Source organism: Mirounga leonina, unplaced genomic scaffold, assembly GCF_011800145.1.
Source record: "Mirounga leonina isolate KUSES-001 unplaced genomic scaffold, KU_Mleo_1.0 Mir_151, whole genome shotgun sequence".
Classification (NCBI taxonomy): domain Eukaryota; kingdom Metazoa; phylum Chordata; class Mammalia; order Carnivora; family Phocidae; genus Mirounga; species Mirounga leonina.
In genome coordinates this window covers 61656665-61682356 of record NW_023270377.1, presented here as the reverse complement: position 1 = coordinate 61682356, position 25692 = coordinate 61656665, and the positions used below count along the sequence as shown (strand labels likewise).

Sequence of the window (25692 nt, the reverse complement as noted above, 5' to 3'; positions counted from 1 at the left end):
AGCCCCCAAAGCTACCCATCCATAGGTTCCTCTATGATACATCTGTGCCATTTTTGTAATGGTAAGTTTGTTTAAGAAGAAAAGAAACATTCACTAAACTCTTGCTATTTACCAGATGCCAAACGTGTTCCTTAGCCTATTTTAACTTAAATGAAGATTTCCTTAAGTTAGGCTTCTTAAAACAACCCAGTGAGGTAGATTTTCTTGCCCCTTACTACAGATGAGGAAACTAAGATTCATCAAGGAAAAGCCACTTGTTCAAATGCACACAGAGAATACAGAGCAGAGATCCAGGGCTGGCTGTCTCCAAAGTTCATGTTTTCTCCCAGCATGCTACATACACATTGCTGTGCTTGGAACACTTGTACATTTCCCAAGTCAACTAGACCGATGGAAAGCGAATCAGATAAATTATGTCTTATGTGTGAATTGATGCTTCACTAGATTAACAACCAGGCTCCTAACAGTGTGCAATCATTTGCTGGGTCTACATTCCAAACTGTGGTCTCAATACAACAAATGTGAGTATTTGTGCCCTTTAGGTATGTCAGGATGAAAATAGCGTAATTACAAACAGACTATTATCTGACTCATGATTATACCCTGTGAGATGAAGTATCATGAATCTACTGATGAATATGTGGTAATTATGCTAAGAGACAAACAGAAATGATCTTCTTTATCAGAGAGGAAAAATAGTACTTCATTTAGCATCATTTGCTTAGCAAATATAACCCTGTGAGAACATTAACCGTGAGCAGACTTTGGATTTCACCAGCTAGATCCTGTTACTCTTGTACTGCAGCCCTTAAGCTAATTGCTTAAACTAAGTTTTTCCTAGGATTTCTGGTTGTGACCCGAAGAATCACAGAAATTATTCTCACTACCAACAACTGGTGGGTGCTCTAGGAGAGCAGGGGTTATAACTGAATCATCAAATTTTTTTCTGACTTGGCCATTTCATAGACTAATAGAGCTGGAAATTATCTTAGAAACCATTTTTGTCAATCCTTCATTTTATAGCTGAGGAATCCAAGGCCCAGAGAAATGGCATGGTGGGATCCCAGGGCATATAGTGCTTGATAAGTATCTAGAAGAGCTAGTTTCAGAAAAAAAGATCTCCTGTTTGGGAATCCAGCACTCTTTCCACAGAAGCTCATGTACAGGGTTTGGATACGGCTGAGTGAGTATATTCTTTGCTCTGTTTTTCTAAGAAAGTGATGATCAACAAAGAAGATGGTATCCCAGACTTAGGTTAAAAGCAAACATCTAGGGCACAGTTGGGTCTTTACAGAATTCAACCCTATCCACCACACCTTCTACATCTCATCACTGTTCCGTGAGATGCATTTCCAGAGCCTTTCCCTACTAGAATGTCAGCGTAATGAGAGCAGGGAGGGGCTTTGGTTTTCTTGTTCCTCCCTCTATCCTCATTCCCAGCAACAATGTCTGACAAACAATAAGTGATTCATAAGTATTTGCTGAATTATGAGTAGATTTTTATGTTTAATGTCTGTCTTCCTCATAGACTAGAAACTCTATCAGAGAAGGCAGCACGATTGAATGCAATCTCAAGTCCCTTGAACACAGTGTCTATGGGAAATAATCAGCAAATACCTGTTGAGTGAATAAAAGAACATTTCCATTATATTTAGGACATTGTACTTACCAGAAAGTGAGGAATATAAATTAATTATTTAAAAGACTGTCATCATAAATGGCTTCACACAACCAGAAATTCAACTTACCAGAGTTGAAGGGCCGGGTTCCCCATCTCCTACCTCTGTGAAATTACCATGATTTCCTCACTTACCACAAGGGGGCAGTATGGAAGGTGAAGCGGTGACTGAGGCCCTCCCGACCCAATTGACTTGATTTTGTTCTGTGGACTGTCCAGGCCTTTCTGTATGATTCATGCCCATGGGGACATTTTTCTGGTCAGGACCTCTTGAGAGAGGCCACAAAAGAAAGAGAAGTAGAGGGGAAGCTAACACTCAGGACTCTTGGCAAGCTCTGACAGTGTGGTGCGCTGGCAAATCCTTTAGCCTAGGCTTCGGAAAAGCTGAATTCTAGCCCTGGCCCTGCCACCTAATGCCTGTTCCACCATGAACAAATTAATAAAGTTATCTAGATTCTCGGTTTGCCCTTGTTGATCTCATGGGATCTGTGTATGTGGGTAAATTTCAACTACAAAACTTGGCAGCATTTCGATAACTAATTTTGCAATGAGAGTTTTATTAGAACCTGGCTCTCCAGTCACACTGGATTTGCATCTCAGATCCATTATTTGCTATCTTAAGTTCTGTATACCTTGGTTCGCTTTTTATTGTAAAAACGGGGACAATAAGAATACCTACCTCGGTGGTTACTAGGAAAATTTAGTGAACTATTATATATAAAGTGCTTAAAGAGTGTCAATTAATGCTTGTAGTTATTATTATTTTTATTGTAGCAATGAAGTCAGATGGAGACTATCAAAACTCCTAGGGAGTGAAAAATTGAAATAAGCTTATTCTTTATCCATGCCTTGTTTTACTTCTCTCTTCCTTTTCCTGTTTCCTCCCCCACCTTGCCATTTCAATGGTGCAATCAGCAGAGCAGACCATTCTGCAACATGCACTCACACCTGCTTTTATAGGCCAACTTTGCACCTCAGCTGTTTCAGCAAGATCACACGGCCCTAAAATCCTTCTGTATTATTCAACGAACCTGCTTTGCATTCCAATTTTGTTCGCATATAGGGAAATTGCCCTCTCCTGACACTATATTTGCAGCCATCTTGCAGTTTTTTACAGACACGATGACTAGGAGCGTCCTGCCAGCCCAAATGAGAGCGCTCAGCTCCCTCTTCTTACCTGCTGTGTCATGGAGACTCGGGGCACTTGGAATGCTTTAGAGATGAAGAAAAGACAGCTAAATCCATCAAAATACAGAGCCAACCTATCAAAAAATGACAATATCCACTGATCGAAAAACAAAAAATATCAGAAGAATCAAGCTAATCCAGCGTTTGCTTACCCCAAGAATCTGGCTGAATAAAAAGGCATAGAGCGGTGTGACCGACCCATTGACAGCAGCACCCACCGCCCCTACCAGCATGTAGGGCCACTCGGGAGCATTGAATTTCAAAATCCTCCTAACCGGGGCAGGTTCAATTTCTTCTTCCGCAGGACTGTCCTTGTCCTTGAGGGGACAAAGGGTTACATTAGTCACCCCGAGGTACACGCAGACGTTTTTGCTTATGTTCTTTTCTTATACAGCAGACCCTCTGGCATTCACAGATTTAAAAGTCATGGTTTGATGGGTTATGAGTGACCTCAAATTCTATGAGATGCGGGGATTTGTTGTTTTGCATGAAACGGTTTTGAATTGCTTGAGACCATGCCGTGACTTGGAAGGGACACGCTAGATTGGACATTCATCTGAAGGCGAGCTTGTGGTTTTCATTTCACAGTTAGATATGCGTTGACTCTAGGGGAGTAATAAATATGTTGGACCTTTGAAAAAAAGTCCCTCTAATTTAAAGAAGTTTTTTGTGCTATGGTGGTGTTTACGTATTTGAGGACTCGTAACAATTTCAAGGTACATCATTCATAAATGGCAAAGTTCTCCAATCTAGTAACTGACTAATGCGCTAAGTCAGGGCAGTGTATCTGAAACAAGGCAAAGTAATTATCAAAATGTATTAAACGGTGTCCACAGTTATCATTTACATGCTTTCTATAAGATTTTCCTTAATTAGTGCCCAGAAATAAATGGTAATCCATTCGGGATTTCTAAATTCTATGTATCCTTTGCAAGGCGTGAAAACTATTTTAATATTTCCCTATTCTGATCTCTCTAGTTGTCATTGAAGTGTCACAGCTCACAAATTTTTATCCTCTTGAAAGCAGATATTATACTCAGAATTCCATCATTTTTCCTATCATTTTTCCTCGCTATAGATATTACTCAGTGCTTGATCTGTAGGACTAATTGTTCAATCATTTGTTAAATGTATTACTGACTTTATTCAAGAAAGGATTTTAGGTGGCTTGTATAGATTTGCATTATTTTTTTACTGTTTCTATTAAAATATATAAAAAATATAACAAATTGACTACAAAACTATTAATTAGTGCTCTCTTTCATTAATACATGGTAATTTACCCTTTAGGTAGTTGGATGTCAGGAACAGAAACCTCAAGGAAATTCAGATACTCTCCTTTCACTTCCAAAGTCAAAGACCACGTTACCAATTTAGGTTACGTAAAACCTTGTGTCTTGTTATGGCATTATCATTGCAAGCCAACTCGGGTGGAGGAAGGCAGCTTGGCTGGTGATGGATTTCTTATTGCCTCCATTTCAAATTCTCTCTTGGTCTGCCCTCAACATTTGCACTTGTCACTCTACATTCATGTGGCAAATCTTTCTGTCCAATAATTTCATCTCTGACAACCTACTAACTCTAGGAAATCAATTCCAGGGAGGAAGAGGGGTGACTAGGAAAGCATGAATAGGACAAGCATAGAAAGAACAGCGTTCTTAGATGAGCCCAGTGGAGCCACCCATGGAATATATCACCAAGCAACTTAGCTCTCCGGGGCTCGGTGACCTCATCCTCAAAATGAGAGCGTTGGACTAAGTTGCTTTGGGAAGACAACTCTCTATGGGTGTCTTGTGTTTCTGCCCATCTTAGGCAGAGGCATTGACCACCTCTATTCAGACTATTTTTTTAAGGATGTTTGCATATCAAATAGCCTCAGAGGACAGAGATGGTATCTCCATCCCAAGAAAAGAGCAGATGTGTTTACTGTCTATTATAAAAGAATCAAACTCCTCCAGCTCAGGATTCCTCTGCTGTTAACACATCCCCTTCATTTGCTGGTATCATCTGGCCCTCTTTAAATCTGGGGGTTGGCCTGGGGAACCAGTGCAAATGATAGACTCTGGTCACTACTCTGGCCGTGAGTAATAAAGTTTTTTGTCTCTGGCTCAGAGCCTTTGTATATTCTGCCAGCATCCATGAAATTGTGTCAGGCTAACTTGGAAGCTTGCAATAGAGCAAAATTTAGACCCTTTACACTTCTAGACAGTGGTTGGTGTCCAGATCAGGATGCTTGCCGGACTTATGGTGGATCAATGATTAAAAATACAGATTCCTGGGTCCCCATCACCAGAAATTCAAATTTAATAAGTCTGAGTGTGAATCTGTGTTTAAAAAAAAATACTCCTCAGATAATTCTAATAATAAAGCCCAGTTTCTGAGTTTCCCAGCAGTATGTAACCTCCAAGACTCCTTCAGGAGCAGAATGCCTAGGATTCCATGATTATAGGTTTGGAAAGTGTCAGCTCTGCTGTACCATCCGGGCACATTGAACTCCGAAATTTCCCAGAACCACTGCCCTATGAAACAGCCCACTCACAGCCTGACATGACAGAAATTTCCCTGACCTGATTCTTGAAGGTATCCCTAGCCTCAAGCAACAATACCTGAGACATGTAAAAATAATATGAAGTGATTTTTTCCAGTAGATATCATTCCAAGATAAACTAACAAGAGGCAAAATTTAATTGATTTGAATAATTGTCTTTTGTCCCCTTTCACTAGAGTTAGACTTCAAGGGAAACTGTCCCCTGATCCACCCCCAAAAAGATGCACCAGCAAGCCTGAATGATGCAAAAACTAGAAAATCTGTCCCTGAGTAATTGACTTCTGATTGACTTATATTCTATAGCTAAAAAAAAAAAAAAAAAAAAGTAGGAGAGTTTTAAAAAAAGAATAGTAGAAGAATAGAAGAACACAAAATATAAAGCCGTGATGTATAGATTTTTTTCCTTTGATCTTTGCAAAGCTAAAGACAAATTTAGTCATCTAAAAAAAGCTAAAGATGATTTTATTCATGTTCCCTGTATTTGTGGCAAACCAGTAACTCACAGAGAGGGGTGAAATTATAAAAGTTGATATGTTCCCTTTATTGTAGCAAGGTCAAGTTGCACCATGCATATGTGTTTATCACATGTAAAGTATCCTGCTAGCAACTCCAGGGCAGGGAGAGGGACCGTGGCTCTTGTTCATCTTTGCATCCATAACACAATCCCTGGCCCACAACAGATGTACAATCAACATTTATTGGATGAAAGAATGAATGAAACTCTTATGCCCATGGTGCATACATGCAACGAAACATTTATTTTAAAAAAATACGGAGCTGCCCTACTATGCAGATGGTTCAGTAGTAGACACTGGGCTTTTCCCAGTTTCCTTCCTTCCACCTCCTCCTATAGGTCAAGTGAAAATATAACTTCTTACTTAAATCTTATGTTCTGCATTCCATACTTTGTTACACTGGTTTCTGTGTGCCAATCCATAGGGATCTCCTGCCTCAATAATGACTTTAAGATTTGATGATAAGAAATGGTAACTATGACAAAGGAGCAGAGGTTCTCCAAATGGACATATACTGAGAGTCATTTTTAAGAGTCCTGTTTCTGGGGCGCCTGGGTGGCTCAGTTGGTTGAGCGACTGCCTTCAGCTCAGGTCATGATCCCAGGGTCCTGGGATCGAGTCCCGCATCGGGCTCCCTGCTCTGCGGGGAGCCTGCTTCTCCCTCTCCCACTCCCCCTGCTTGTGTTCCCTCTCTCGCTGTGTCTCTCTCTGTCAAATAAATAAATAAAATCTTTAAAAAAAAAAAAAAGAGTCCTGTTTCTGTCCTCTTAAGCAATCCTTAGACCTTATCTTCTAAACTGGCCATGATGAAGTGATGGGTTTCAAACCTTTGAATTTGACTTGAACTCCCAGAGATTCTACTTTGTTCGTTTCCCTGAGAGACATGTCTCAATATCAGAAACTGGCACCTCTGGCCTGTAGGTTTCCCCTAATCCTCCACTTAATTTTACCAGCATTATAGCTAAGATTTCACTCACTTCTGGGAGCCCAAAGCACAACTTGGAGAGTGGGAAGAAACAGGCTGCAGTCTTAGCTCTGTTACCAGCTAACTAGGAGACCTGGTCTCACGTAACCCCACTTAGCATCTGGAAATACAAGCCTCTCATGCAAACATCTCTTCTAAATGCCCAGAGTCAAAACTCTTAAGAGACCACAAGGTGGAGATAATTCCTTTGTGTAAGTAAACCTTTTGCATGGCAACATAAGATAGAACACTTCCCAATTAACAGATTAAGGTTAGAACTCCTCCATAAAATGAGAAAAAGAAAGGAATTTTGCCAGTGTTGGGCTTGTGGAATTCAGTTAACTTTTAAAATGCTTTAGAATCTACTTGGGATTAGAATATCCTACATATTTAAAATACTTTAAAATATTACTTGGGATTAGAAATTCCATAAATTAAATGGTATCAACCCTAATTCCATTGTTTCTTTTTAAAAAATTAGTTGGGGCACCTGGGTGGCTCAGTCGGTTAAGCGTCCAACTCTTGATTTCAGCTCAGGTCATGATCTCAGGGTCCTGGGATCAAGCCCCGCATGGGTCTCTGCACTCAGCGTGCAGTCTGCTTGAGGATTCTCTCTCCCTCTCCTGCAGCCCCTCTCCCCTCAAATAAATAAATAAAATCATTTTTAAAAATTTTTAAATAAAAAATTTGTTAATTTAAATCTAAAAAACTCTAATATCGTTACCATACAAATGAGCAGCAATAATATAAGTTTAAGACCTTATTTTCTTGGAGCTTTAGCAAGATCCCTTTTTTCCCCCTTCTTCCTCTTTCTCTCTTAACTGGAGAGAGAATATGAAGTGACATCTTTTAAACATTACATTGGTTTACATTCAATTTTGTTTAATTATTCCATTCTAATTTACAAGACTGGTAAGTAGACTATTACATGGAGCATTTTTATTTCTCTAAATCTGGTGTGTATATTTGATTTAGGTTTCATCTTATTTAAATGGTTCCCTTCTGAGTTTCCTCCACATCATGGGAACCCAGTGGGAATCTGATCTCTGCCGCTGTGCTGGGCCACCAGCCAGTTTCAACAGCAACAACAGAATCAGATTTTCTTCTCCTTCCTTCCTTCCTACCTTCTTTCCTTCCTTCCTTCCTCCCTCCCTCCCTCCCTCCGCCCCTCCCTTCCTCCCTTCTTTCCCTCCCCTCTTCCCTCCCTCCTTCCTTCCTTCTTGCCTTCCCTCCTTCCTTCCTTTCTCTTGCTTTTCTTGTCAAATAGTTACAGAAACTAGAAAAAAAAATAATGCAAAAGTCAAATATGGTTAGTACTCTTACATTTGAAATCTCAATGTAGTGTTTGGTTCTTTGTCAGTGAAGCTTTACTAGTCTCCTTTATAAGGCATCTTGTCCCTATTAGTGGCAGCACCATGGACACGAATGAAATACCTATCTCTAGATCTAGAAGATTTGACTCCTTAATGGCAAGATGCAGTAAGCAATCATGCTTGCTAAATATGTTTCTTCTCTCTGCTGCTCCTGAGAAAAAGTGTTTCTCTATGAAATTTATTTAAACCAACTCTATTGAGACATCTATTTATTCATTCTTAATATGCTAGAACAAAGAGAGCCTTAATAATCCTTCTGTCACAGTCATAAGATCGTAAGGAAGACTGTACTTTATTCCACATTTGCCAGTGTGAACAAAGGTTTATAATTACTTCCAAAACAGATTCTCATTTAACATTTTTTAAAGACAGTTTGAAATGACATCATGCATAATAGATGTGCTTGTAATTGAAATATTCTCTGACTTACTTGCTTTGATAAATCTTGTGTCCCAAACCACAAGATTTATCAAAGCTTATTTAATTGTAGAAATTCAATTTTTCATCCTAGTTTTAAAATCCCCTGATATGCTAATAGAGTACAGGGCACTGGCCTAAGGGCCTAAGGTGATACAAACATAAATAATATATAGTCACTAACTTTAAGAAGCTTGTAATTTAGTAAGGGAATAAGACAACATGATCCCAAATGAGGCTCAATAAGAAAACTGTCATGAAAAGGTTCAAATAAAGAGTAGTGGAGGATTGAAAGTGAGACTCTCAGGATGAAGAATAAAGTGCAGGCATTAGGAAAGGCTTTGAGGAGGGAGATGACGGGTACCTGCTGTGAAAGTAAGATGCCCACGACAGCTTTGAGGACCTGCATCCTTAGGAAGAAATATTGTTGTATCTGTTGATTCTTCTCCTATTTCTTTCATTTTTGTGTTGTTTTGGATTATATTAACATTAATAGTGTTAGTTTTAGATGTATCCTTAAAAAATTATGGTAAAACTATGTGAGGTAAACAACTGTCCATAAAACCTGTTCATTCAAAAATCATAACTGGGGTGCCTGGGTGGCTCAGATGGTTAAGCATCTGCCTTCGGCTCAGGTCATGATCCCAGAGTCCTGGGATCGAGTCCCGCATCGGGCTCCCTGCTCAGCGGGGAGCCTGCTTCTCCCTCTGCCTCTCTCTCTGTCTCTGTCTCTTATGAATAAATAAATAAAATCTTAAAAAAAAATCATCATAACTTCTGTAACGGCTAACGTTCTCAAATACCTTTGCTGAATAAACACTTTTGCCAAAGTAGTTATAATTTAAGGAGGAGATTTAAAAATTTGAGAAAAATTATTTTCAAGTATTCTTAAAAACTTTTAAAATTATACATACATGATCAAATAATCTAAGCACATGTAATTTGCCTGTGTCTATTTCAATGGTTCATCTAAAAACTATTGAATAAATGTTATAGTCCAGTTTTAGTTACCAGATGTTCTTAAAGTAATTAATTACTCTGCATTTCTTTTAATATATTGTATAGAATTTAGAGTTTTCATCAAGTCCTCATGGGTTCTCCCATTTAATCTGACTTAGTGAACATTACTGGATATATGCCTTGAAAACTCATATTCTCAGGTTTAAAGGTCATGCAATAGTCCCCGAAAGACTGCCTCCAATCCCCAAGAGCAACTGGTGCCTGACCTTTCTGTCTTCTTCATAAGTAGACTTATGATCTACAACAGCTAATGGAGGTTCATGTACCAAGTAAGAAAGCTGAGACTTGGAGCGTTCTCGGATTGAAGCTCTGCAAATAAACAGAAACATGAAAGAGTCTGTAGATTATGGGCAGGTTGGAACAGGATTTAGCTGTTGTTCAAGCTTACATCACATGTATCAAATAAACAGAAATGTTTGATAGGTCACATCACAACCAGGTAAGGGAGCTTCCTGGTTAGGTTTCATAGAACTATTCCTATGGCGTAGCTATTTAAATTGGATCCTCTGAGTCCCAGGCTAGACTCTGACTCAGACTGTGCTCAAGGAGGGAGGGAGAGAAGGAGAGGAAAGCTGTCCTACCAGTCTACCAACAAAAGGTCCAAGGTTCAAATCCATTCCAAATCCACACGGTCTGCTAATTGTTACCATGGCAACGGCCCAGCGCCTTTACCTTCCTTTTGGTTGTAGGTTGTAGTTTTGATAGCTCTTTCTCCCTATAGTTACACCTGATGTTTACTTTAGTGTAAGGCCACCTGGATACAAATGAGCTAGTAGGAGGAAAATAGGGCCCCTACTGAGATTTTCTTTCTTCTTTTTTTTAGAAGATTTTGTTTATTTATTTGACAGAGAGAGAGAGAGAGAAAGAGAGAGAGAGCACAAGCAGGGGGAGCAGCAGAGGAAGAGGGAGAAGCAGGTTCTCTACTGAGTAGGGAGCCCGATGCGGGGCTTGATCCCAGAACCCCGGGATCATGACCTGAGCCAAAGGCAGATGCTTAACTGACTGAGCCACCCAGTCACCCCCCCGAGTGAGATTTTCTTTAGGCTATGTACTGCCCCTAGAAATACATTTAATTAACAAATATCTTATTGAAATAAAATTTATTTGATTTGTTTATTCATTTAACAGAAGCGTATTGGGCATCTATGACATGCAGGCCAATGCCAGGTGTGGGGATTACAGAGACTGGTCAAACACAGACTTCACCCTCAAGGAGTTTAAAATCTTACAGAAGAGCAAAACATGTACTCAACCCTAACCCTGTAAGGAAGAAATATGCTAAGTGCTATAAAGCAGGTTTGAATAGAAAGTATGAAAATTTAAAGGAAAAAGAAATGTATGGCAGGTGTTCCCATGAAAGGCGTCATGGAAGGGGTGGCTACGGTAGGACTTGGATATTTGTAGGAAGAGCATTTCTGATGGAGAGGATAATATAAACTGAAGCATGGAGACAGGAGAGAACAGGGTTCCTTAGTACATATACTTAGTGCAGCACAGATATAAGAAATTGGTTCAGGTGGTTTTGCCTTCTTCCTGAGATTTCTGAGAAGGAGACTCCTACTCTCCTCTACGTTAAACTTGAAAGTAGGCACCACTAGGAGTTGCTGGCAATTATGTCAAGACCCTCAAGGAAAAAAGCCTCCTGAAAAATGAAGCAAAAAAGAAGGGGGGGCGGGAAGCAGAGCTGAGAAAGGAAGAGAAACTGCATGCATCTTGGACACCTGATTAAAGCCCAGCTTTGCCTGGAGTTAAGGCATCCTTGGACTACTTAGTCAGGTAAACTGATCCTCTCCCTGGTTGAGTTAAGTTTCCAGTCATTTGCAAAAGCGATAGAGGCAATGCTGAAGACGAGAGGAGGGCATTACATTATCAAAGCACCTAATGTGCAGTAAAAAGATGTAAAGTGAGAGACGTAGAGCCAAGGATCTAGACGGAACCATCCACAAGTCCCTCTCCCTCATTTGTATCCAGGTGAAGACAAACGTCATGTGCTGCTTGTCGATTATGCGTGCTCATCTGGCCTTCTTGTGGAGGCACTACCACATCCCTTCATTCCTCTGCTTTGTTCCCACGTCCTGTTAGTGGCACTGCCACCCTCTTAGTCACCCAGGTTCAACAGGTGCATGTAGCTCCAGTCCTTCCTCTTCCTTGCTCTTGCACATTCACACTCTTGCCAAATCTCATGGTGATCAGGCCTGAAACCACTCCTCACCCCACCTCCCTGCTATCAAACTGCCGGCTGGGGCACCCTAACTCCCTCCCGCCTGGCTCGAGACTCTCCAGCAATAGAGTCGCTTCTTTGGGTTAGTTAACTAAGGTCAAGAAGTCTTCTTCAGGGAGGGGGGTGGGAGGATGGGTTAGCCTGGTGGTGGGTATTGAGAAGGGCACATTCTGCATGGAGCACTGGGTGTTATGCACAAACAATGAATCATGGAACACTTCATCTAGAACTAATGATGTAATGTATGGGGATTAACATAAGAATAAAAAAAAAAGTCTTCTTCAGAATGCACGAGGAAGAGGCATGTGTCAGCTGGACAGAGCAGAGTACATGGTAGGGCTGAGCCATAAGGTCATGGGCCTAGAGAGACTCCTAGAGCATTGGAAGCCATGGTAGAGTATGAGGAAAAGGAAATATGGTTGACTTCCTCCCAGTTTTGAGCATGGCAAAACATATATCCTTGTCCCTTCTGATTTCTGCTACCTGAATCTTTCACAGACCATTCTATCTGTCTAGCATAGGCTATCCCACTGAAACCCTGGGCCCACCTGGCAGCTCCCTCTGGTCCACCATAAGCACCAGAGTTAGAATTTTATCACACACCTTTTTAGAAACCGACAACGTGGGGCACCTGGGTGGCTCAGTCGATTAGGCGTCTGCCTTCAGCTCAGGTCATGATCCCAGGGTCCTGGGATCGAGCCCCGCATTGGGCTCCCTGCTCCCTGCTCCCTGCTCCCTGCTCCCTGCTCAGCAGAGAGCCTGCTTCTTCCTCTCCCTCTGCTGTTCCCCCTGCTTGTGCTCTCTCTCTGTGTGTCAAATAAATAAGTAAAATCTTCAAAAAAAAAGAAAGAAAGAAAGAAACTGACAACATAGGCCAGTCCCTTTCTCAGAAGTTGTGTACCACTTCTCTCTGCAAATAAAAACAGCTAATTTGGGGACTAAATAACTCTCCCACTTTCTGTCTCTCTCTCAACATTATTATTCAGGAAATTAGTTCCTGTTATCCATTAAATTGTTCTTGAACCTAAAATATATTACTAAAGAGAGACTGAGCTGTCAGAAACACCAAAGCCAAGGAAATAAGATATAAATTAACACTTAATTTAGTCATCTTCTAGCAAAAAAATCTGTCAGCATACACAATGAGATATTTTTAACAGACCGTCTTACTTAACTTATAAATCTTTCTCTGCAGGAGGTTAATAGCTACTTTCTGGGTATAGATTGTATTTCTGGATTTCTCATCCTAGTCACCAAAATGTAGAATTTGTGAGAATTAATAGCCAAATAGGAAATGTTTATATTAAAAATGATTATTTGGTCCTAATAATAAACTGTAACTAAACTACTTAGAACAAGTAGAATTTTGTTCATCTGAGAAGTTAAGAAAATACTTATTTTCTTGTTGACATGATGATGAAGTATATCACTTCCTTTTTGCAACCTTTGGCCCAGTAATCAAAAGAGGTGCCTAGACATTTTCTGTGTTTAAGAAGGTAGTCATAGCTTCAGGTTGTGATTCTAATGACCCTTATAATTTTTTTCTTCCAATCAGAGAAGCATGGTTAAACATAATGCCTAATATCTATAAAAATGACCTAATAATTTTGGCAATTTTTTTAGCTTTTACTTTACAGAGTAACTTGAAGTTATTGCTTTATTATTTTCCAAATTCAATAAATTTAATAAAACCAGCATTTCTTGAAATTTTTATGAATAGACTTATTCTCAAAAGGAAAAATAAAAACTCTAAGCATAAGCTCTTTTCTTGAACTATTCTTTTTTTTCTTTTTGAGAATAGTTGATATACAATGTTACATTAGTTTCAGGTGTGCAACACAGTGATTCAACAACTCTACATTATTCTTTGAATATTAAAGATAAATCTGTGTTTGAATTACTTGGAGTTGTTACCTAAATGTTTTATTTTAAGCCTCTTTAAACCAGTTTTCAATAAGCAATATACTACCTTGAAAAAGCAAGTCTTATAACTGAGCCTTTGCCCAGAGTACAGCCTTGAATTAAATATCCTAGAAATGGTAAAGGCAACAGTAAGGAAATCTGCTGTCACCATTGTTTATGAACAGCCTCCTAACTTAGGGAAAAAAATCTTAAGTAGTATCTTCATGAAGAGAGACAGATACTCTTGGGCAGAATTCTTCTTAATATGCAGACTTTTAACATTAAAGGAAGTATTTTACTGAAACTCTTAAGTCAGGATGAAAGACTAAAATTTACAGTCTTGTTAATAGCATATTCCAAAAATATGTTTGAAAGTCAATACCCCTATATTCATCCACAAAAAAAAAATAAATAGCTGGTGTTCAAGGAAAATCTTTTCAAATGCTAAAAAAATACACTTTTTTCATCTAGTTAAGGAATGATTTGAATTCAGATGGGTCACTCTGGAAGCAGGAATATTTGTAATTCAACTGCAGCTCAGCAAGTGAAAGAATGGACCTAAAGCCATGAACTTCACCTCCATGTAAAACAATGCTTTATACCATGGTTAGATCTAGGGGACAAGACCAAACAGATTTTTTCAATACCCTTTCAAGCTCAATTAACAACATTTTAATTACAAAGCATCTCTATCATGACCCTACCCACAATAAGATAAGAAGCCAAAGTTAAACAAAAAAAAATCCCCATGAACTGGAAACAGAAAATGTCAATATAGCAACCAAGGATTCATTTGCATGTTCATATTACATGAAACCTGGGGCTATGCTCAAGGCTATCCTGGTTTTACCTGAGATATTGCCTGAGGATCATAAGTGCAGAGGGCTCCTAAGAATATTTTAAAACCTTAAAATCTGCCCCATGGCTTCAGCTTACCTTAAACTAGCCTGGTAGCTCCCTCTGCAAAAGGTCTGTTTGCTGTCAAGTGAGGCCCGGTCAGTTTTATCTTCTCCTATTCAACACAACATGAACGATTCCTTAGTGTATACAATAAGGAGAACCATATCAAAAGAAAACTTCTTACTATGCTTGCCTAGCCTATCATTACTATGTCTGATGCTAAAACATTCTATTAACTTCATTGTGGCAAATAAAACTTAACACTTATCCAGCACATTCTAACAACAACAAAAAAAAATGTCAAGATACTCAGCAGGGGGTGCCTGGCTGGCTCAGTCCAAAGAGCATGCAACTCCTGGACATGGGGTCATGAGTTCCAGCCCCACCTTGGGCATAGAGATTACGTAAGTAAGTAAGTAAGTAAATAAATAAATAAATAAACTTAAAAAAATACTCAGCAGGATTGAATTTTTTAAGCTGTGTGATACCCCCTGTGTTATCTCCAACAAATAGATATCTGATAGAATGAATCATAAAAACTGAAGGGAAACCCACTAGAGATCATTTCTATGGTAGATTCACCAAATTAAAAAAATATATATCTTTTCAGAAGAAATCACATATGTTAAATATAGACAGTAGTTTTACCCAATGGAGTTCACAAATCGAGATGTGGTATGGTAGAGAAAGTTTGAAGTGGTGGTTGGTTAATGTAAGTTGGGATAAGTTACCAAATCTGAAAATTCAAACTAAAAAAAAAAAAAAAAAAGGATGCACTAGGGCCTGATGTATCTATTTGCTATTTGCTTTAGTGAAAATAAGCATTACAGTGTTTAGTCACTGATTAATTTACTCAATCAGCAAGAATAGAGGTCCTACTAGGTGCTGGACACTCTAGGAAGGCTTTCCTATTTGCAAAGTGGGGAGGGGGGCACAAGGGGGTTGGCATTAAAATCCTCTTCCCCACAAAACCTGGGTTTTAGCTCTCTGATTTGATCAAGTAACTGAACCTCCTGAGATTTTGTTCTTTCTCTTATCATCTATATAATGCCTCCAAGGGCTTTTGGGGGAACAAATAAGATGGTGTTTATTAAAATGTATAGAAATCCACGAAACTATGAGAGCTAACAAACATAATGCTTTACAGAATGTACAAGTGTAATGGAAAAGACACTTGCCCTTTATGCCTTCTATGTTAGCAGCCTGATTGCTTTGACTCTGCAAAGTCACTAGAGTGAAGTAGACTCCTTTCCGTTCCAACAGTTCCTCATGGGTGCCTCTTTCCACTGCTGTACCATGTTCAAAACCAATAATGACATCTGCAGCTCTGACTGTGGACAGGCGATGAGCAACCGAGATGACTGTATGTCCCTGCTGAATCTGTAAGAATGTACAGTGCACTGTTAACCAAACAGTAAGACAGAGCTGACATTGACATTTGGATGGTCTCAGAATCCACAAGTAATCAGAGCCTGGGTCCTTGGGAAAATCCTCAAATAGGCGCTCTGCAGTTATTAGAAAAGGCCAGCGCACTTTATCAAGGTCATGAACACCCCACACGTTGGTCCAGTTGCTGCTATTAATCAACAGCTAAAAGCAAAATGGAAATTCTTGAAATCACATATTATAAGTTAGATTTAATAAGAATGAAAATTTTGCATCTGTAGCTTTTGGAAGCAAGCCATACCGACTTCTGTTCAACTGTGAGGAACAGTCTAGTCAGTATTTTCTAAACAGTCAGACTGGAGACACTGACCCATGTAGTCCTTCTCTTTCCCTCCCCCTCTCCATCCTTCCATTCTCCCTCTCCCTCCTCTCTCAGTGAGCTGCCTTTCCTACAGCACATTTCCACATGGTCTTGAAAATGAACTCAGACTTTCAACAGACCTTACTCAGTGCCTCTTGTACCGTGGCTTCACTCTCATTGTCCAGTGCCGAGGTGGCCATGTCCAAAAGCAGGATCTTGGGGTTTCGGACAAGGGCTCTGGCAATGGCTACTCTTTGTTTCTGGCCACCACTCATCTGGCCTCCTCCTTCTCCAACAAGAGTGTCAAATTGCTAGGAAGAAGGTGACACTGATAATGAAGACGAACAATTTGATGGCTCCTGGCAGTGATCATTACAAGATCCTTTCTAGCTCCCTTCTCAAGCGTGAATTTTCACAGGCCCAACTTTCACTGAAAGAAATACCCTTTCCTGAAACAGGTTACTGTCTGATCAATATTTGTGTGTAAGATAAAGAAACTGATTTATTCTTGGGGCGCTTGAGTGGCTCAGTCAGTTAAGCATCTGCCTTTGGCTCAGGTCAGGATCCCAGGGTCCTGGGATGGAGCCCCACATCGAGCTCCCTGCTCAGCTGGGAGCCTGCTTCTCCCTCTCCCTCTGCCACTCCCCCTGCTTGTGTTCTCTCTCTCTCTCTCTGCCAAATAAACAAATAAAATCTTTGAAAGAAAAAAAAAGAAACTAATTTATTCTTTCATTCCCAGGTTCACTGGGCTGTATAAATGTTTCTCTCTAGCTCAACTTCAAATAAAATGTTTTCACGAAAGTAGGGGAACCTGGGTGGCTCAGTTGGTTAAGCATCCGACTCTTGATCTCAGCTCAGGTCTTGATCTCAGAGTCCTGAGTTCAAGCTCTGTGTTGGGCACCACACTGGGTGTGGAGCCTACTTAAAAAAAAAAAAAAAAAGTTTCCACCAAAGTAAAAGTTGATCAGGGTCCTGAAAACCCATTTTAAAGGATTAAAGCACCTATCAAATTCTTCCCTCTTTTCTCTAGCTAAGCAACACAGAAAAGCACAATATTAAATCTGTATCTATATTACAAATGAAAGATCAAGCTAGCTGTACAATCATTACCATTGACAGCAAAAAGTTACTGAGTATCTTTCATGTTTAGCATTATATTGGAATCTCACAATGATGTCAGGCTCTTGTCTTGTTTATTATTAGCCAACATGAGTTGAGCATTTACCATGTATAAAGCATGAAGTTGAGTTCTTTACACATATCACCTCATTAGTCCTCCCAGATGCCCCATGAGGCAGGTACTGCTGTTCTCCTCAATCAGTGGGTAAGGAGTTTGCAAATGGAGAAGCTGGGATTTTCATGGAGGCAGTCTGATTCCAAAGCTTTATACTCTTTACCACTGGACTATATCATACTCACAGCTGCAATCCTATTCACACAGGTAATCTAGAAGGCTGAATAGGAAATGATCTAGAGCACAGACTCTGGAGCCAGACCACCTGAGTGTGACTCTTGACTCTCCTGCCTTGAGCAAGTTATCTGACCTCTTGGAAACTTAGTTCTCTCTTCACAGATGGAAATAATAATAGTAGCTGCCAACAGGATGGTCGTGAGAGTTAAATGAGATGTAAAGTGCTTAGAACAGTGTCTGGTAGGTAGTAAGCACTATACATATGTTAACTGGTAATAACAGCTCTTCTCTGACTTAGCAGACCATTTGACTTAGCAGCCACAAAATACGTATAAGTGTAATAATATGGAGTTGGTTTTTGTTGTCATTGTTGTTTAAAATGAAGATAAATGAAGAATTTTTGAATATGCGAGATACAGTACTGAGGCCACAGAATTAGCTGCCTAAGCCCAAGAAAATGAAAGAACAATGACATTGGTAGGCATCAATGAACATTGTGTAAGTCATTGCCACATAACAAATTTATCAATTGCGTAGGCAAATTCTCAACAGATGGAGTAAGAAGATTGTACCTCTGTCAAGGGGAGCTTTTAAAAGAAAGTTCCCCTGTTTGTAGATTTTTAATATATCAACAACAATATGCTTTCAGGCAAAGGGGAACACTCGTGGTACATTTCCAGGAATGAAACCTAGCATGGCATTAAGAATTTAATGATTTGGGATTCAAATGGAAAGAAATGTATAGTATCGTGTAACTTTTTCTTTTTCCTTTTATAACTTTCTGAGTTCTGCTCCCCCTCCCACCCCGGGATGAGAGGCTAGGGGTACCTGTGGCAGGTCCATGATGAAACTGTAGGCATTGGCTGCCTTGGCAGCTTGAACTATATCTTCCATCGTTGCGTCCTCTCTGCCATAACGAATGTTCTCTGCAATGGTGGTAGAGAACAGAACGGGCTCTTGCTCCACCATCCCAATCTGAGCTCTAAGCCACTGAATGTTAAGAGAGCGAAGGTCATGGCCATCTAAAGTCACCTAGAGACCATAAGCACAACGTCACATCTCTTGGAACCCTTCAGGGTTCTGAATCAAAATGTTATGTTCTACTTGACCTATGGGGAGAAATAATAGAAACCCACAGGATTATAACAGAAATAATTCCTCCCATAATGAGGTTGTTTATATAGGAGTGATGATATATAGTTGAAATCAAGTCTAACTGTAGAACAATTCGTTGTAAAAACACAAATGATGTAAAGGTCATTTAATGTAATATGATTGGCCCAGAAATAGAAAAAAAAATCTAATTCTTCAATAGAGTCAAGTCAGTTATTCACCATACTTTATATATTTTTATTATCGTTTGACTTGTGACCTAAAATGGACTTCAAAGCTACAAAGAAAAGAAGAAATGGTCCCTATCTTGTAGGTGTGCTTAAAGTAACTCTTACTTTCTGGCCAGATTCATCAAATAGAACTTTGCTGTTCAAAAGTAATTGAAAATGTAAGTGGGATAAGCAAAAATCACTATTAGCAAAAAAAGTAAAAATCTTACATCAAGAGACCATGATTTCTATGTAGTCAGAATATAGTTATGCTGGTATGTGGCAAAGAATACCTGTAGGATGAACTGTCCATAACAAAGAAACATTCCATTACGTTTGTCATGTCAGTGTAACAGTGCTCCCATGACAGGGAACACCTTGCATTGAAGTCACTTGATATATACTCAGATGATTCTATCTCAAAGCATCAAGGAGATGTTGACAAGAATGACTTTGAGAGCGTAGAAAGAGCAGAGCCTTTGACATCTCAGGGCCCTGGGTTCAAATCGGGAGCAAATCTCAACCTCTCTGACTCTGCTTCCTTTTCATAAAATGAGCATATATACCTTGGGGCTCATTTTTGAAAATAAGTAATCATCTTCATAAAGTACTTGACATATGTGATAAACAAATGGCAATGATGGATATTTATTTTCTTAGTTTCAGTCTATGTTTATAGGCAAATAAACACACAAGGAAAAAAGAGACGAAGTAGTTGGTGAAATTATATGATTTGTCTTTAAAACCTAAATTCTCAAAGCAGTCATCAATCTGTTCATTCTAGCCATGCAACCTTTCCTATACTTAGCATTTGGAAAACTTGAAGAGACAATAATGATTTTGTTACAATACAAAGAAGGAAATGGAAATGCGAATTCACTGACAAGGCAGAAATACCATTTTGAATGTGTGTGCACATCACTGAGCGAACGGGCTGGTCGTTCAACGAACACGACCACCGTGCAGGGAATCAGTCCAGTCAATTCAGTCAAAAACTCAGTAAGTCAACTGTGTGTGCGTCAGGACGGTCTCTGTGTACACTAGGCCTTTGTGCTTGACCAGTATATCCCCATTTGCACTCTCCCATCCCCATGTATTGAGAGGCTTCTGGAAGACACCCACCATGCCTTCACTGGGGTCATAGAAACGCTGAATAAGCTGCAGGGCTGTGCTTTTCCCGGATCCACTGGATCCTACCACAGCTGTCATTTCCCCTGATTTAATAACCATGCTGAGGTTATTTAAAATCTGTAGAGAAAAGAAAAGAACAATGTTCAGATTGTCAGCAATTAGACTTGTAAGTTAGGATGCTTTGTGAGGATACTCTGTACGTGTTTACTTATGCCCTCAAAGCAGTAACTATCAATATCCGTCAATAACCAGAAAATCAGCAAACAGTGCCTATGATGAGGTTTTAGCATTTAGCACATTACTCATTAATAAATTGATAGTGGCACCCAAGAAAGAAAATGATGTGTGGTAACACTGTTGAAGTAAATAAACCATGCCAACTTGTAAAATCATGCTCCAGAATCCACATTTAAAACACTTCTGATAGGGACGCCTGGGTGGCTCAGTTGATTGTCTGCCTTCAGCTCAGGTCACGATCCCAAGGTCCTGGGACCCAGCCCCTTATCAGGGAGCCCGCTTCTCCCTCTGCCTGCTGCACCCCCTGCTTGTGTTCGCTCTCTCTCTCTCTGACAAATAAATAAATAAAATCTTTTGAAAAAATAAAACACTTCTGATATACTAGGATGCCTCAAGGAGACTTTTAAGGAAAGAAAGCCATTAAGTTAGAAATACAATACTAATTTACTGACCATGGATTAACAATAAATTAACTTACAAATTTTAAGCTGTCATACACTTGTATTGTGTGTGAACATATTATCTGAAAAACTTTCCTTAACAAATGTTTGTGATGTGTTTATTAAGTTTAAAGCACTGTTAAAGGTAGAGACTGAATGCTGGTAGGTCTAGAAAGGGAAGAAGAGGAATCTAATTCAGAAGCATCTGTTGGATATTTTCACCAATTCAGTGGTGATTTTTATACTTATTATGTAAAGGTGGTTAGGGGTCCTCTGTGTGACAAAATCTCACATCTTGCACTTCACACTAGAGAGTTAGGCTTGCAAATATACTTTCACTTACTGTAATCTCCCCCAGGGCGGGCGAGCACAGTGTATGCTTTTTCTCATTATAGCCCAGGACGGTGCGGCACCCAGCAGGGCTGAGTACATATAGGTGTAAGTAAGAAGATTTTATTAAAACAAACCACTGGTGTTGGGAATAGAGGATAAAACAGAAATGAAGTAAATGTGTTTTAATTCAACTGGTATTCACGAAACAGCTATTATGAGCTGGTTCTGAACAGATTTTCTAAAGCAAGTTTTTAGCCATCCATTAAAAAATCTTTACTGAGTACTACCTTGTGGTTTATCTTTCACAAGGTACTTTGACATATGTTGCGACATTTAATGTTTCCATACATATGTGATATGTAACAGTAATTGAAAATATACTTCAGCAATTTAATCAGAATATATAGGTACCTGTGTTTTATATCTATATATTTATTTATTTATTTATTTATTTATTTATTTATTTATTTATATATCTAATGTGTATGTATTTGTTTACCTATGTTTTAGGTATGTAGTATCAGAATTAAGTTGCAAGGGATTTAGTTTCCATAACAGAAATATTAAGGGTGGCTAGAGGTATTCTTTTTTTTTTTTAAGATTTTACTTATTTATTTGACAGAGAGAGAGACACAGTGAGAGAGGGAACACAAGCAGGGGGAGTGGGAGAGGGAGAAGCAGGCTTCCCGCTGAGCAGGGAGCCTGATGTGGGGCTCGATCCCAGGACCCTGGGATCATGACCTGAGCCAAAGGCAGACACTTAACAACTGAGCCACCCAGGCGCCCCGGCTAGAGGTATTCTGTTAAAAAATTAGGAATAAATCTCATTTCGAAGTCAACCTACTCAAGGAGAGCAGATCCTAATTTTCCTATAGATTAAATTGCCTTTAAAAATGCTTGCTCTGTAGGTACAGGAAAACTGAATGTTCTTCCTCCTGTGTCCCGGGCAATCACCTAGCCCAAGACACATGAGCACAAGGCCACAAGATTACCTTTCTTCCAAAGACTAATCTAGTGACCCTTGTGAACTTACAGATAGGAAGTGGGAAAACTACAAATACAGCAGCTTTTCTTTGCCAGAAGTACCCTACCCACTCAGTGTTTCGCCTTCTGCATCTGTACTTCTGGATTGTTCTGATTGCCTTGCAGTTTATTCAGCTTATGCTTACAATGACAGGCCCTGCCACTCATTTCAACAGAGGATCGCACGTAACTTGACCTAACCTGAATGGGTTGCCAGACTGTGTCCTCCTCAGGGATTTGCACATTGGTGTTACCACAAAGGAATGTGACTTGTTGCCTAAGAAATGACATGATGCCTAAGGGCACTTGTAGAGAAACGTGCTTCTGTTCCTTCTTCCTGCAAACTGTCGTGGTTCAGAAAAACAAGTAACTTGTGGCCCTGGATATGAATCATCAAAGAAGAAAAATGCCGTCATTCCCAGAGAAAAGATGAACACTTACCTTCACCTCTGGTCTGGAAGGATAGTGGAAGGTCACATTATGAAATTCAATTTCACCCTTAATTCGATCCAACTTGTAACCCTCCTCTGACATGCAGTCAATGTTGGATTTCTGGAGTAGAATATAAAAGGAATATAGCTACAACAAATACATATGCATCTATTGTCCATCCTGGTTTGAATTTACTCGTAAAACAGAACAACCACCAGGTAAAACACTGCATCAAAGTTGCTTCCACATTAAATATTTATTAATAATAGTAATAATACTAACATATACTGAGATATTAATATGAGATATATTACTAAATATGAATACTATTAGCATATCATATTACACACATAATATATTAATAGATAACCAACATACACAAAGAATTAATACATAATTAATTATAATGAATATGAAATAAATGTCAGTATATAATTGATATATAACTTCACATTAATTAAATAGAATTAATTTAATTATTATTACTATTTGTTGATATATTGCTATGACATATATTATTGTATGACAATATAGTAACAATATATAGCAATATTGTAATATAATATGTAGTATTGATCTATAATTACATTAGTATATAATATATTATTATTATGTATTATTATATTATTGGGATACCATGGAAGACAATTTACAATTGTCTTTTTTCATTTATGTAATTGTCACTATAACCTAACTAGACAGGTGATATGCTCAATTGTTCACTGAGGAAGTAGAGAGCTCTCAACAAAAGTTAAGTATCTTTCCTAAAGCCACACAACTGGTCAGCCAAGCTGGGGTCCAATAGTACTCTACATCTGAATACCTATCCTAGATGATAATTAAAACTAACTGAATGTCCTTAAGTGGTATCCTCAAATACTACCAACTTTCAGTTGTTATGCTGAATTTCACCTCTGTTGTTGTTAGTAGTGAGCCTAATCTAGAATTTAACCATTCTAGTTAATCAGACTAGAATGAGGGCCATCTCCTGCCACCAGAACACTCCAGGGTCAGCTTCTTCTCCCTTCTACACTTGTGAGATAAATTCATCATCATATCTCTATCTGGGGCAATAGTGTAATCTACTTTCTTCCTCTCAGGTCTCTCGTAAAGATAATAAAGTAATTTTTAAAGGCCTTAGTTTTTTGTAATAGCTTCAAAGTCCTTTTAGACTCATCATCTTATCTAAGCATATAATAACCCTAAGAATGAGGTAGAGTTTGGATAACTCAATGTGTCTATGTGGTTTTCAACAATCTGTTTATACTGCAATATATGAAGCCCCAGATATAGAACAGATAAAGTGATGAACAGTCTCCTCACGCAGGTTTTATGCTTCATAAATACTGAAGATTTAGGGGACCAAAGAAACACTTCTGGCTTTCCATGGCTTCCAGAGAGGAAGAACAACATCTTGCTCTCTTCCTCCTTCCATTCTCAGATTTTGACTTTCTAGCTGGACCTTCAATGCACTTCAGTAGATTAAATCCTAGCTAGGCTACCAGAATCCTTTACAAGCTTGTAGAAGCTTTCTGTCACAGTTAAAAGATAATCTAAACCTATGAACTTGGCCTTAAAGACTTGCATTATCTGGCCCCTTCCTCTCTCTCCAGCCTCTGTACTCCTGCTCACTCTGCTCAGACACACTGACCTTGTTTTAGGTCCTTGCATTCACCAATTCTTTTCCAACCAGAAGCGCTGTCTTCCAGGACTAGCCTCCCTGCTCTCACTTCCCATGCACCGCTCCTCCCCTAAACCTCACTTTGCATGGCTGACTCTCCCTGCTGTTCTCAGCGCAAATACTACCTCCTCAGAGATGATGTTCTCCTCACTTGAAGACTCCTCCCCTCACCCCAACCGTTACCACGCTATTTTATTTCCTTTATTGCACTGATATTATCCTAGCTTTGAATGTACTTACTTCTTTTTTCAACTTTTATTTTTCACTGAAGTAATTTTGGTTTCAGGTGTACAACATAGTGATTCGACAATTACATTACCAAATGCTCACCAAGATACGTGTAGTTACCTTCTGTCATACAAAGTTATTACGATATCACTGGCTACGTTCTCTATGCTATACTTTTCATCCCAGTGACTTATTTATTTTACAACTGGCAGTTTATCCCCTTCACCCCAACCCCCTAGCCCCCTCCTCTCTGGAAACCACCAGTTTGTTGTCTTGTATTTATGAGTCTATTTCTGTTTTTTTGTTTGTCCATTTGCTTTGCTTTTTGGATTCTCCATAAAAGCGAGATCGTATGGTATTTGTCTTTCTCTGTCTGACTTATTTCATTCAGCATAATACCCTCTAGATCCATAAACGTGCTTACTTCTTTATTGCCTGTTTTCCAGTATGATAGGAAAGCAAGGGTCTTATTCTAGTTCACTCTTGCGGTCCCAACTCACTATGGGGTCTGGCTGATGACATTAGGGCATTGTGATAGCCCCTCATTTTTCTTAACATTGAGGGTAAATTCCTCAGAACTTCATTTTTCTCCCCACCCCCAACCTGTTCATGGCCTTTACTTTGGCTTTCACATACCTGGTCTATTGTCTGAAAAATGCTGGTGGCCGCTGCACGCCCAGTTGCAAAGGCTTCCAGACAAGAAGATGCATTGCCAAGATTTAAAGCTCCTAATAGAATACTGAGGAAAATCTGAAATGAAAAGAGATAAACATAGTTTTCGCGTGTTTTTGTCAATTTGTAAATAGTGCCATCATTTGGGCTATCCATGTGAGCTCAGATATTTCTCAGAAATATTCTTCCATGGGAGTTTGAAAGCTAAATAGCTCTTTAGAAACACCTGGAATAGTTTTTGTTCTGCAAAGTATCTCCAATTTTTCTATTGTTATGGTTTAAAAGACTACATTATATTTAAATGAACAT

The 25692-nt window shown here is 39.2% G+C and overlaps 1 protein-coding gene across 3 annotated transcripts in view; it reads right to left on the bottom strand.

Annotated features, from left to right (window-relative positions):
• Positions 1 to 25692, bottom strand: part of ABCB11 (ATP binding cassette subfamily B member 11) — a 78963-nt gene that overhangs the window by 20919 nt on the left and 32352 nt on the right. For 2 of the 3 annotated variants that reach the window (XM_035007827.1, XM_035007829.1), the window contains 5 exons: positions 25348 to 25461; positions 22812 to 22922; positions 20329 to 20454; positions 18713 to 18916; positions 16501 to 16784 (listed from right to left, as the gene is read on the bottom strand). In XM_035007827.1, the coding sequence (XP_034863718.1) occupies positions 16605 to 16784; positions 18713 to 18916; positions 20329 to 20454; positions 22812 to 22922; positions 25348 to 25461 (735 nt within the window). In that variant the 3' untranslated portion in view covers positions 16501 to 16604. Of the gene's footprint in view, positions 1 to 3018; positions 3184 to 9909; positions 10013 to 14762; positions 14839 to 15904; positions 16107 to 16500; positions 16785 to 18712; positions 18917 to 20328; positions 20455 to 22811; positions 22923 to 25347; positions 25462 to 25692 lie in introns of those variants that run through there. The other variant, XM_035007830.1, reaches the window with a different exon arrangement.